We start from the raw sequence: 13417 nt of genomic DNA on the forward strand, positions 1-13417 counted from the left end.
TCCGCAGCCTTATTTTTGTAAAAAGTCAGAACAATTTCAGTCAAAAATGCCTAGTTACACACCCACGGAGCCCCTTCCCCTTTCTCATGGTTGTATTCGGTTCGCCACCAGGTGGTGACACAGCAGCGCCAGGACCAGCGCAGGGATCTTCATCACACGGGACAAGAGGAGTGCAGGGTGGTCACAGCATCACTGCCCAGGGCACCGTGACCTACAGAAAAACTGCTAATTCAAACACGGGGTAAAACTCATTCAAGTCCAAAACTCATATCAGTGTCTAACTCCTGACTTTATTTTAGTATTTATTGCGCTGCAGTGATGTGATTTCTTCTTACATTACAAAACATTCAGGCTGAAAGATTTCTTTCCCCATTTTGAGAATCAACAATGAACTATTTAAAATAGCGTACCTCAAATACATAGGGTGACGTCCCCATGTCTTGGACTAGGTGACTTTTGCAATTTCCCAGCCATGCATGGCACTGTATGCAAGTATTTACCCCGACAGAGGATGTAAATAAAACCATAAAGGAACTCATGGAGATCACTGCAGGAAACCAGCCAGAGGGATCAGCACAGTTACACAGAACTTTATATCTGTGTCCCATCCACAACAGAGATTTCAATTTCCATCATCTCTGACACTTAGTTGCTTGAGAAAAGTAGCATACAAGGGTTTTGTCTTACAGGAACTGCAATTATTATTATAGGATAGGCTACTCCCCTTAAAGAAGCACTGCTTCCAGCTTTTGTAAACCATTCTGCACCATTAATCAGTATTTCAAGAGTTGCCTGTTTATTCCAGTGTTGAAAACCTATTATGACAGTATTCTGAATTACAAAATCCTTTTACAGATTTTTACTCCTACCCTTTATTTAAAATGGTTGACAATCGAAGTTAGGGGAAGCACAGAGCAAAACCAGATAAGCCTGATGCCTACTATCAAATCAGAGCTTTGAAATATTTAGAACATTTGTAGATAGTAATTTTACTAATTTTAAATTAATAGCAAAAACCGAGGGGGGGAAGATGAAAGCATAAACTACAATAATAATGCAAACTATTTTCATATATGCTAACCACTAATATAAAGACAATATAGATTAGAGAGGTGAAGGTGTAATATGGCACAGTGGGATAAGTAGCAACAATTCAAAATAAAAACACAAATTATGCAGAAAAATGGCACATTTGTACAGAAAGTATTCTGGAGTTGCTTTGCTGGGTTGTTAGTAATGCTTTCTTTAGCCAAGGTGTTGAAAGTATGAGCTGAAATTCAGATTAAATTTAAACTAAAACCCTACATGTTTTGGTTCCATAGTCCACATGTAGTGCATTGACAAGAAGACAAGTAAGAAGAGTGGATGGTACCAGTGAAGTACCAGTGAAGTTTGCTTAAAAATACTGCAAACCCTCAACTGAGCTCCACAAAAGAATACTTGGCAGTTTTTTGTAAGCCACAAGAAATCATAAGACATCTTTGTCAGTTCTACTATAGCCACAGTTTTCTAATTTGCAGGAAACGCCAGGGACTATTCTGACGCCTTATTCTGTTCTTACGCAATTAGTGGTGTAAGAAAGTCAGCTTGCTGATCTTCAATGTGACAATCAGATGCATGTGCTACCTCTTCTTGTTCACATCTCTCAACAACTACCAGCCCTGGTGACATCTTTTCCAGAGCCCACTTGAACTGCAGAGTTACCTGGAGAGCAGAGGGTTCAAACAAGGGGAAAGCAACAGAGATCTTGGTGAAGGGAGAGTGAGAAAGAAAGGAGGTCCATCATATAACTGTCTGTACAACATACAGTAGTGTGTATGCAAAGATAGAGAGGTTATGTCATGTCCCGGTATATTAGTGGAGTTAACTTACAGTACCCTAATAAATGACTTAAATGTGAACCCTATATTTCCTGCCGAAACAGCTTTTGGTACTCCTGTCCAGGTGCTCCTTTTGGGATATAAGCAGCCAGCTGTCCCTGAACACCTTAAAGGCTTTCGTGCACAACTTAGAAGAAAGTTTTATGTCCCATCACTTATCCTGAGTTTCATATGAAGTGCTACACTTCCATTCTAAAACTACTGTCACTAAGACTGAGGGTGTTCAGAAAGAAAATAAATTACTCATATCTTTCTGACTGCCTATGGCCTCATTTCTACAACTGAGCAAATACATACACTGTTGCCTGGTAGTTGCAAAAAAGCCTACCCAAAACACACTCCTGCCCAGACGCTTCCACCAATCACAGTCACAAACTCTGGCCAGAACAGTCAGTGGTGTTACATTCTCTAAAAATGACTGATGGTGTCATGCTCTCATTTTATATCTGGACATCTGTTCAAGCAAAGCCCCATCACATTTCTCTCAGAAAGGTCAGCAGATCTCATGTTACTGCTTTAAAGATCTTTTCGTGATGTGCTGGATTTTTTTTAATTATGTGTATACAGTTTTATATGTATCTCCTGTAGATATTCTACTCAGAACTGCAGCAGTGACAGAGTACACCGTGATGTGCTGGAGCTGAAGGACTGCACCTACATAAACACAGAGTTAGTAATTATAGAGCTTCTAAACCCTCTTGATTTCCCAACTGTAACCACACATGCTTGAAGCCGGTACAGACTGTAATTTTAAGGGTAACTTAGAACGTAGTAGTCAAGGCGGAAGAGCTGAAAGTTACATTCCCAAAAATATATAAATCTAGTAATAGGTAATATGGCTATTTTGTAGCTTTTTACAAAGTGTATCTAGAACTTACAGAATGGTGTTACTTAAGGGAACTGGATACCTAAGGACAAACAGGCAACCAGGAGTTCAGCATGAAATTTAACCAAATGAAATCCAAAGTATAAACTGTTAGCAAATCCCAATCAAGCAGGTTTACCTTTTCAGAGCTTCAACAGGTCTCTGCTATGAGGAAAGAAATCACCTCACTGCAGAGGGAAGTGATCATAATGATGCAGTTATTCTCTCCAAAACATAAAATAGTGTAAAAAGCACATTTTACAGTTAAGTGTATTAAAGTGCAAATAGCAAACTGTCTAAAATCTACTATTGAATTGTGTAGTAGAAAACAATGCACTATTGATTAGCCTTATTGAAACACAATGTAACAAATTTGTGGATGTTATGTGCACTATGTGGAAAGACAGAATGGCCAGCACCACTGAACTCACAGCATAGCATCTTAATGACTTACGTGGCTAATTTTAAAGGTGATTATAGAGAACCGTGCTCTATCCTGTGCCACTTTTGGATCCTATGCAATCGTTAAATATACTAAAATAATTATATTTATGTCATGTGGCTATGACCTAGTCAACAAGACCTGCAATTTAAATGAATCACTGGGGCACCATGTAAAATCCTGCTTGCTTCGAAGACTTCTACAAAAGGATGCTGTGTCACTGAAAGAAAAAGCAATACAGGAAGCATCCACAAATACAACTGTTCTCAGACTTCAGGAAGAACCTTCATCTACAACCTTCTTGCTACAAACTCTATCAAGCTTTTCTAATAGAAATCTCTCCAGCTTGTAGATATCCATATGCACTTTATTTCCCATTGCTAATCTGCAGGTGCTGTACAAGTTTAGGCTCAGCAATGTGTAGTACTATGGCAAACATCCTTTAACTGATCACAATTGACCATCCCTTCAGTGTTGAGGCTTGGACACACTTGGAATCTCTAAGATATACACACAGATCTTGTTTTGAAATTAAAGCCGGAGAATGTAGCATCAACCTCAAAGAGCAGCTAACAAATTTCCCAGTTAAGAAATCTCTTCTAATTATCATATCTCCTGTAGTTCAAATATATTATTTGTAACATCTAAAGTAATTTTTAATACTGTGCAACATTGCTTCTCAAGCTTTTAAAGTATTTTCTCCTGACCTTATTATCTAACACTTCAGTTTTGTGCTTTTTATTAACAGTGAGTCAGTCCAATTCACTGTTACTGTTTTTTTTCAGGGGAAGATGTGGAATAAAAAGTTGAAACAAAGATGTTATTTCACAGTTTTCAGTAACATGCACGTCCTTTGTATATCCTGACCAAGAAGATTTTTTTGGTAATATTACTGTACAAGAAATATGTTTAAATCATCAGCATTTGATAAGGTTGGATGTGCTTTTTTCAACAGACTGCACAGCAGACCAGTCAGGATACTTGACTTTTAACAAAACATAATATAAGCAACCTTTCATCCCTGACTTTATACACTTCCTGCACGGTGTGTTGAACTAAAGTCATAATGATATTTTCTTTTCTTCAACTGACATGGGAACATTTTACCACTGGTGTGCTGCTAGACAATCAGCAATGCTATCAATGAAGGTGGTTCTACTGCTTATATTACCAGTCAAGAACAAAGTTTTCTGAAAATGAAAGCAATCCTATTCTTATAAAAATCCACTGAAGTGTTCTGCAAAGAGATAGGGGAACTCATCTTTTCCAACAGATTGCTTAAAAAACAAAAAAAAAATTAGAAAATGACCCATTACTACCAGGACTGTATTTTGTAGGGAATGTGTTAATCTCTTCTATTCAGGTATAACATCAGTCATCTTATAAGTCTTAATAAGGAGCTGCACTGTCTTTCTTTAGCTGACCAAACTCAAACTGGTTAATTTCAGCTTTTTTGAAGGCAATTCCAGTACACAAGTTCCTCAACATAGCATGGTAAATATTGTCACCTTTTGCTGAATATCCTGCTAAACGAACCAAAATACTCTAACTAAATTTGGGGCATTTTATTGTCCAGCTCCTCTAGAGAGACTCTCGTAAGCAAATTGGTAGGCCAGCTCTCATGGGAAACTCTTCCTTTGAAGAATTCCTGTCCGGCCCCCCGAGAAGAACACCAGCTACTACTGCAGTTTGAGGTCATTCACAATGCGATCTGATAGTCAAGTGCTATTAGTGCAAACTGATGATTTAGTCAATTTTTAAAGCATCTCTTTGCATGAAAACTGAGTGTTTGACCGACATGTAAATACTATTATAGACTTGTTTTCTGTTTAGCAGTGCTATTACTATGTGCTGTTGTCTTTTTACCAAGACAGTACAAGCACTGGAATCTTCTCGGTCAGCTTCTTGCTTGTAACAGAAACTGGTTACATAAAAAAGACATTTTTATTGCATTATATTTGTTCAGAAAAGTAAGGAAATGCCTTCCTAATCAATAGGAATATAGAGTTCCATTTGCAGAACTTTAAACAGATCTGCCCAGCTGTTGGAAGCAATTCTTTGGGATTTATTTTTCTCCTGCAAAGACAACTCTGTTAACCATTTTTCAAAAAATCAATTAATTTTCCTCCTTCACAGCCTCCTCATTCTTCAGCTGGGATACTCCAAGTTCAAGGTCTTTCAAAGTCAAGCAGCTAGGAAAGATGAGCTGAGCATTCTCTGAGTTGCAGGGCAGCTGTACAAAAAAGGAAAATTGGATTTTCAAGTGCCAAAGAACACTTTTAACCTGCAAAAACATAAAACCGACTTTCTGTATAACATCACAAGATGGCTTTAACTCTTTCTGCGCAAAACCTCATTTTGACTCTTTTCAAAGGGTTTTAATGTACTTTGTAGGAGCAGGTTATTCCTTACTCTGAGGAAATACTGTATTAATGAGGGTTCCTGGTATGAGCTAACAACTTGTTCCCTCCATTTATGCAGAGAATTCAATCACAAAAGAAAATAAAATACTTTAGATTTTATTAACTAATACTAGCAGAAGAAGCAAATATTATTCTATAATTACAAATTAACATGCTTTGAGTAAATAAATAACATGCAGATTTGATTTTAAACTGGATCTTCATTTTTCTAAGCCCAAGTAGATGCTGGGAAAGGTCATGCACTATAAAACTGTAGTTCAAAATCAACTGGTCCAAAAGAATGTAGTTTTCTCTCCCATTTTAATTCAAGTCATAAAAGGTTCTGGCCACCATCCTTTTCAATAATAGGCAGGCGAGGGCGATTAGAACAACAGACATTGTTATGATGTTGGTATCTCTTTGAAGCACCTAAAGCCATGTGCTTCCACCACTTCAGGACTGATTATTCACAGTGCCTTTTATACATTCTTGACCATCATTCCTCATGAGTTGTCCATTTTTTTTAAAAAATACACTATACCATCTTACACTAAAACTATAGGGGACCTGATGATAAAGAATTACTGGGGGAAAATACCTCCTTATGCTAAATTGTTTTCAATCCTCTATCTTCGGCCACGTATTTCCTCACTGCTCTTCATCTGTTACCACCCAGGATCATATGACAAAACAAAACAGAAGATATGAGTGGGTACCTAATCTTCACAATCCCTAGCTTTTCTACTAGCCTTACTAGGAAGTATTTGTGCCTCTGTTTCTTTGCTTATTGTTCATTGAAATTCACATGTTAGTATGACTAACAGACTATTGACCAATGCCACATATTTAACTCTGATGTAACTATGGTCGTGAAACACACTTGTGACACAATACTACATATTTTCTGAAGTAGGACATGAACTCAAAAGGAGAGAGCATATAAGAAGTACTTGCATCTAAGAAGGAGCTACAAGTAGTGCAGTGTGCTGAAACCAATCTGGGAACAAAGCCCATTCTGCATCTTCTAACAAAAATACCACTGCTGTCGTTTTTACAGTATATAAAGCCTCAGTTTTGATTCAGTGTACCCTTAAAATTACCTCATTATCTGTACATTTACATTACTATTTCTTCTTTTGCAATTCTAAGATTAATTGCTCCAGTACAGTTCCTATAGTGTTCAGGAGAGTTCCCATAGCTCCTCCTTCCATTCCCTCCTGTTTAACTTGGACCAAAATATTCTGACTTCCACTAAATCTCATTAGCACTTCTGTAGGAATGCCCTCTGGTTATATCCTATTTGTTATGACCAAGACAAAAAGGCAAATTAATTTCAGAAAAAAAATCGGAACCTTCTGATTAAACTCTTTTCTCAAACCTTTTTGCTCATTAGGAAAGACACAAAAGGATGAGGGAATAGGATCGGGGTCAATTAATTTAATGGTAGCTTCAAAAATTATAAACGGGCAGAGCAGGCCCTGTTATCATTCTTTTTCAGGTTATTGCTCTAGAAAAGTTCATCGTTTTTGTTTCAAAAACAAAACAAAAACCCCAACAACTTTGAAAGAAAAAGAGGTCTTAGAGTTTTAGGCCTAGTTTTACTTCTATTTAACTGCCAAAGCTTGCTACCAGCCTTTATAGAGAAAGAATTGTGAACAAAATAAGTTAGATATTATTACAAAGCTGAAACCTCCTTTTTTAATGTGTCACACATATTCCTGTTTCCTTTATTGAAAGATATACAACTGAACAAACTGGAGATATTGCTAAACATTTTTTAAAGAACTGCAATTAACACTTTGATGATTACCAGTCATGAGTTCAACATTTCCTTAAAAGAAAGGAAAAAATACTACCTGCTACTACAGTTAATTTTAATCTATGTCATATATAGGGCACAACTTAGATATCCCCACAAACGGAAATGCGTAGGTGACCCCACCCCTGCAGAGACACAGTTACACCCCTGGGGATCCATTCACCCACACTCACCCAGTCAGGTGGCTGTGCCTGAGTATGCTGCTCTACAACACACAACCAGAGGTGCCTCCTGTATTTCATCTCACATTGACATACATACTAGAAAAACATCCACATAAATGTTCATATTTAAATTTAACTAGAAGAAATCAAATCCAAAGCCATAACTAAATGCTCATTTTTCGATCCTTGTAATTCCTTAAATTCGCCTCTATATTCTGACATTTTGTTAACTAACTTCTATAAATTCTATTCTACATACATGACAAAAATACTTTTTTGCAATATCAAGCATTTCATTAACACCATTTTAGAGCTAACATTTTGATTAGCATCCAGACTACGGAAAAACCATGTGGACTTTAAGACACAGATTATAAACTCTGTCCTATCCAAACATCAATAACATCAACTTCTAAAATATATATTTTAAAATCTATATAGCTAAATTTATTTAGTGCATTTATTTCATAGGAATGTGCAGGATCATATTTGAGAAAACAGTATTTGTTAAATTGTTATCAAGTTTTAGATCCAACTACTTTTTTCTTGTCCTGACTATTGGTTTTATAAAGCTAAGTAAGTTATAAGCTAAACTTCAGAAAGACAGGCAAAGGGACACAGTGCCCTATCTCACAGAAATGAGTTACAGTTCTGTCAGTAGCCTGGCTCCAACTAAACTATTTCTGTGCCTGACATTTTGAGGCTTGTAAGTTGTCCCACGGTTGCGAAAAGTGACTAGGTAGGAACCACCCAGTATTTTCTTCCCTACAGCTTTAGTTTAACAAATACCTAAGAGCTATACAATTTAACCTCTAGGCAGACATTAAGACTCTTATTTCTCTCCTAAGAAGCCTTATGTTAGCTTTAAAGGCAAAACCCTCAAGAAGCAGATGATCTGTTACAAGGCAGAGAAAACTGATCTCAGGCTGAGCACTCGGGAGTGCACACAGATTAATTACATGAAGCCTCAGTCCTTACTGCTCTGCACGAGAACATCACAAGCAAGGTACAGTACCTGTCATCTTGTCCCAGATCCTCACTGTCTGGCATTTCAGATGTAAAAAGGAATTCTCTCTTTCTTTCTACCAATCTAGATAATCCAGGCCACAATCTTCTATTCTGTTTTGTGTTTTAGGAGCCACCACCTGAGCACCTGTCCTGCTCTCTGCCAGGAAGAATGCTCCTTGCTCAGAGAGCAAATGTTTACAAGACATCCTAAGTGCCTGCTGGTCTTGAATGAAGTTCGAGCGGTCAGCTTTGATTGGCCACAGCTATAAATAAACAGGTCGTGACTCACCTCACACACTATGACAGGGTGTTTAGTAGCAAGCACAGCCAAAAGCCAAACAGTTTGTTTTCCTTCTGGTCATGTGAGGGAGAATCACCACCCAGTTACTACATTTTATTTTTCTGCTTCCACTGGAAAGCTTCCTCAACATCTGCCATTTTTCTCAGTTGTAAATAAGCAGCACCAAAATGATAGGAAGCGTAATGACACAAACTTTTAATCAAGTGATAGGCCTAAAAATATGAGAACAAAGAGCTTACTCTTAAGTATAAAAAATACCTTTTTTCATTCCCACGAAGTGTCAGTCACAAGCTGTCAGAAGCAGCAAAATTATTCTCTAATGACTAAATTCACTGATTAAAAAGATCCACAATTGGTAATTTTTTAAAATAAGGAATAGGAAGATAACTTTTCAATAATTATTGATTGCATTGGTTTTAAATTCTGATTCCAAGCTCATCTGCCACAAGCAGTCTTAGCTATCATAGGGATACCAACAAATTGTGCTGGAAGAGTCCTCAAAAATGAAAGTATGCTGATAGGAAGAGGTTTTCTGCCAAAATACTTTGATTACTTCTGTGAACAACCTAAGGTGAACTGACATACGGATTTCCTCCTATGGCGTTTTGCTGCATGCATGACAGGGATTCTGTCACTCCAGCTACACCAGCTACGTCTCTATCAATTTTCAACACCCCAGCAACCTTATCTGTGCTGGTGAAGCTTTGTCATACAGTCCAAGACTCCAAGGATCTCACATATGTGTTGTTCAGCACATTGCTCAGCACTGCTTCCTTCTTTCATTAAACAGGTTGACCTGTTGTTCTTAATATATTTTCAAATAAATATTACATCCAGAGGTCTTCACATAGAAATCTTTATTTCTAGGAAGGAATCCAGCAAGATTTACACCTGCCTCTCCTTCACGAGACAGTAGGAATTGTCCTGGGGACATCACATGTTAAAAATAAATTTAAAAGAAATACACAAAGCTGGAAAAAAAAGGTATGCCATGTATCTTTGATTTGGTGAGCTCTATTTGGTGCATTGTGAGTAATACATCATTTCTGGAAAGCTGCTTTCAAAACGATAAAGGATTCTATCTTTTCTTCTTTTTTTTTAATATAAATTTCTTCAAAAGTAAGATCAAGAAAAAGAACGAGAGCAAAGCCCTCTGTCTAAATTATGCAATGCAATATATATGTAAGTATTCATTCCTGCCCTACAACTGAAACATTCCATGATCACCAATACCTTCATATTCCAATACAGTCCTCTTTTTCTTTTCTTTTTCTTTCTATAACTTATGATAGTTATAGCTGAAATAAGTAAGAGTTGAATTTTCTTCAAGCTTACCCTGAAACAACACAGCTGCTAAATTCAAAAATCTTAATTAATAAAATGATTTTGTATGACAGCTTCATCTTCAGACCAAAGTTCTGAAGTCTTCCAATTGTGAAAAGAAGCAAAAGAAATAACTGAAATCTACAAACACATAAAAGCATCATTCAAAATTTAAATGTGGCATCAAAAATGAAAGCAAAAAACATTAAACCCCTTGTGCAACTTGGGGTTGCTTTTATTTAACATTCATTGCAGCATACTCTTAGACAGCCACATACATTTACTACGTAAAATGCCTTTTACAAAATATTTCATTTTAATGCATTTGATGAACACACTCAGAAGCTGAAAAGCTTTCAGTATCGTGTCTGTCCCTGTATGTCAGTCTTGGAACTTGATGAACTCCAAACTCTTCAAGTACAGCTCTGGACTGTTCATTTCTTTGTCACACTCTGTACACAGCAGAAAAATGGTTCACTGTTTACTTTTACAATTCCTTAGAATTCTTCTCAGCCCTCACTGAGGTAAAGAGGATAATATCACCTGATGCACTTATTCGTAAACAAAACCTGGAAAGATTAGTTCAAAACTGTCTACTAAATGAGTACATATCTAAAACGTCAAGGACCTGTTAGCTTGGAAGTAGAGCATTTATAAAATACTTTCTAAAACTTCAATACTCAAAGATTAATTTCTACTGATATCACCGCTCATCACTTTTGTAAATCAGACTTCAGAACAGGATGAGCGCCGAATTAGTAGACCTACAATCACACTGAAGTATTTTTCCCAGTAACACAAAGAAGACCATCTAAAAAATTAATCTCATTTTTTTTATCATTCTGAATACTTCTGCACCCAAGGGAATTAAAGCTTGTATTGGCCCATCTGGAGTTTTCCAGCAGATCAGGCTCCAGTCTATTTCACAGCTGCACAAGACGGAATGACCTCTCCAAGACCACTTGGGTGGAACAGCAGGAGGTGAACAAACATACTGTACTGAATCAGGCCAAAGGGCTTCTGCCATCTCCTGTGTCCAGAAGCACAGCCAAGAGACTAATGCATTGCTGCCTTCTACAGATAATCTTCCAGACTTCCAACTTGTGGGGTTTTGAACCAGCAGTGATGCCTGTTTTTTTAGCTCTGGGTGGATTTCTGTCCTGTGATAACACCGATAACATCTTGTGGCAAGGACATCTGCAGCTTAACTGCATACTGTTTGGAAACAAACAAAAAAAACAACAACCAAACCCCACACAATTTTGTTTGCTCCGATCTAGCCACTTCAACTGGTTTCTAAGAAGTCTTATACTGAAACAGGTAGATGACAGTTAACTCTCTGTAGCTTTTCACAGCAATTTATCATTTCTGGAGACTATTATCATATTCTTCTTTGATAGGACTGCAAAAATGAAAGGTAAAGCTGCTTAGAAAAGAGCTCACCATTTTTAGCTTTGCTAAAAATCAATTTTAAACTTTTTCAATATGGAAAACTCAAAGTGACTACAAATGACAGAACTGAGGAAGGAAAAGCTCTTTCCCTACCCATGTTATTTTTCAAGGACGTTCTTACTTCCTTGCTTAGCTGCACCTGAGCACTGCACTCTGAACTGCAGTGGACTTGGGTCAGTCCCTTCTAAGTTCTTTGTTGTCACTTTTGAGGCCCCAAATCACATGACTAATCTGTGCTCCTCTCAGCAACCTCTTTGCCTGAGCTGCTATCTTCCAGGCTTGCTATGTCTCTCTCACTTCTCATATGCAGCATTTTCTGAAATTTTCCCTCCCCTTGACTCTGTTCATTCCTTAACAGAAAGAACAACCTCTTCCACCTTACTGCGAGTTCCTCTCCCCAGCCTTATTACTTCTGAAATTAACATGGAAGCCCCTGGTTTTATAATCAAGAGGAAAAAGATTCCATTGACAATGTCCTATTCTTGGTCAGCTCATTCAGCTTTAAAAGCCCTATTTTGCTTATCTGTTTCATATATGTAAGCTCTTGCATGGCCTCAAACATCCTGACTACTCTTTTGCAAACTCTTCCTATTTTTATTATAACCAATTTAAGGTGGAAAACCCCAGGAATGTACAGAGTTACTCTCAGTGCAGGCATACTTTTACATATTATTTACACATTTTGACTCTTTTTGTGAGTTGCTCCTCGTGTTCTGTTGGCTGTTGTTACTTTTACATATAGCTTTCCAGAGTACCCGGTCTTCCTTATGTTATTTGGATAACTTAAAGAATCAATGCTTCTTACTTCTGTTCATCTCCATGGCCCTGTTTTCACTTAAGCAGACCTCTTCTAAACCTTTCTGAAAACTTGCTTTAGAGCCATTGAGTAACAGCTCTTTACTGTCAGGTATTAAGACATCCCAAAAGATGTGCTGGCATGCAGATCAGAAATTTTCCTTTTACAGGCAGGCACCAAAGACTGCAGAAGTCTCCAGTGAAAGAAAGGAAATAAAAGCTACGTTCTTGCCAGAGACAAGGAAGCAGCCTTACTGAATAGCTGAGAGGATTGGAAATAGTGTCACACACACTGCTGTGCATACTTAGATACTGAAGATGCTCCAAGGGTTTAGGAGGTAGGTAAAAGGCAGCGTGTTGTCCATGTGGAGTGTAAGGGTGTCATCTGGCATTGCATGGTAGATAATGTGTCTCACCCAGGCTGCAAGTTTTCAAAGACTTTAATTAGTCAGCCTGTGGCACACTTTAGCTGGTCAACCAGCTCCAGAACTACTCACAATCACTACTGCCTTCTATGTCTCTCCTCACCTAAAAGGAGAGTAAGATGGTGCTTTCAACATATAACCCTGTTGTAATTATTCAGCTGTGAACAAGACTAACTTCTAATAATGTGGATGAAAAAATTATGAACACCCTGCTGTACACTTGAAGACATCCTAAAAATCCTCAACTGAAAGGAAAAAAAAAAAAAATCACACTCCCAAAAGAACATGTTGTTTAGTTTGTATTTCCAGAGGGAATTTAAAGGTTAGCATTTTACTTTTTGTAGGTGGTTTATACTGATGTTATTTTCAGCAAGAGCATGGGTTTAAAAATTACCATCACTGTCAAAGGCATGTTTAGGATGAAAACTAATTTGAAATCCCTTTTAATGCTACTGAAAAAAATCATACTTATAACATACACGAAGTATCCCAAAATAAAATATTCCCACCTTTTCAATATAGAACTGAATATACTGATCAC

General features: G+C 37.4%; 1 protein-coding gene across 3 annotated transcripts in view; it reads right to left on the bottom strand.

Annotated features, from left to right (window-relative positions):
• The window catches only part of RETREG1 (reticulophagy regulator 1), a 60936-nt gene that overhangs the window by 11306 nt on the left and 36213 nt on the right, over positions 1 to 13417 (bottom strand). The window contains exon 1 of one of the 3 annotated variants that reach the window (XM_027663782.1): positions 8588 to 8799. The exons of the other annotated variants lie outside the window; for them this stretch is intronic. Coding sequence (XP_027519583.1) covers positions 8588 to 8622 — 35 coding nt within the window. The 5' untranslated portion in view covers positions 8623 to 8799. Of the gene's footprint in view, positions 1 to 8587; positions 8800 to 13417 lie in introns of those variants that run through there. 3 annotated transcript variants of the gene reach the window in all.

This window comes from Corapipo altera, unplaced genomic scaffold (genome assembly GCF_003945725.1).
Source record: "Corapipo altera isolate COAL_440 unplaced genomic scaffold, ASM394572v1 73, whole genome shotgun sequence".
NCBI classification, from domain to species: domain Eukaryota; kingdom Metazoa; phylum Chordata; class Aves; order Passeriformes; family Pipridae; genus Corapipo; species Corapipo altera.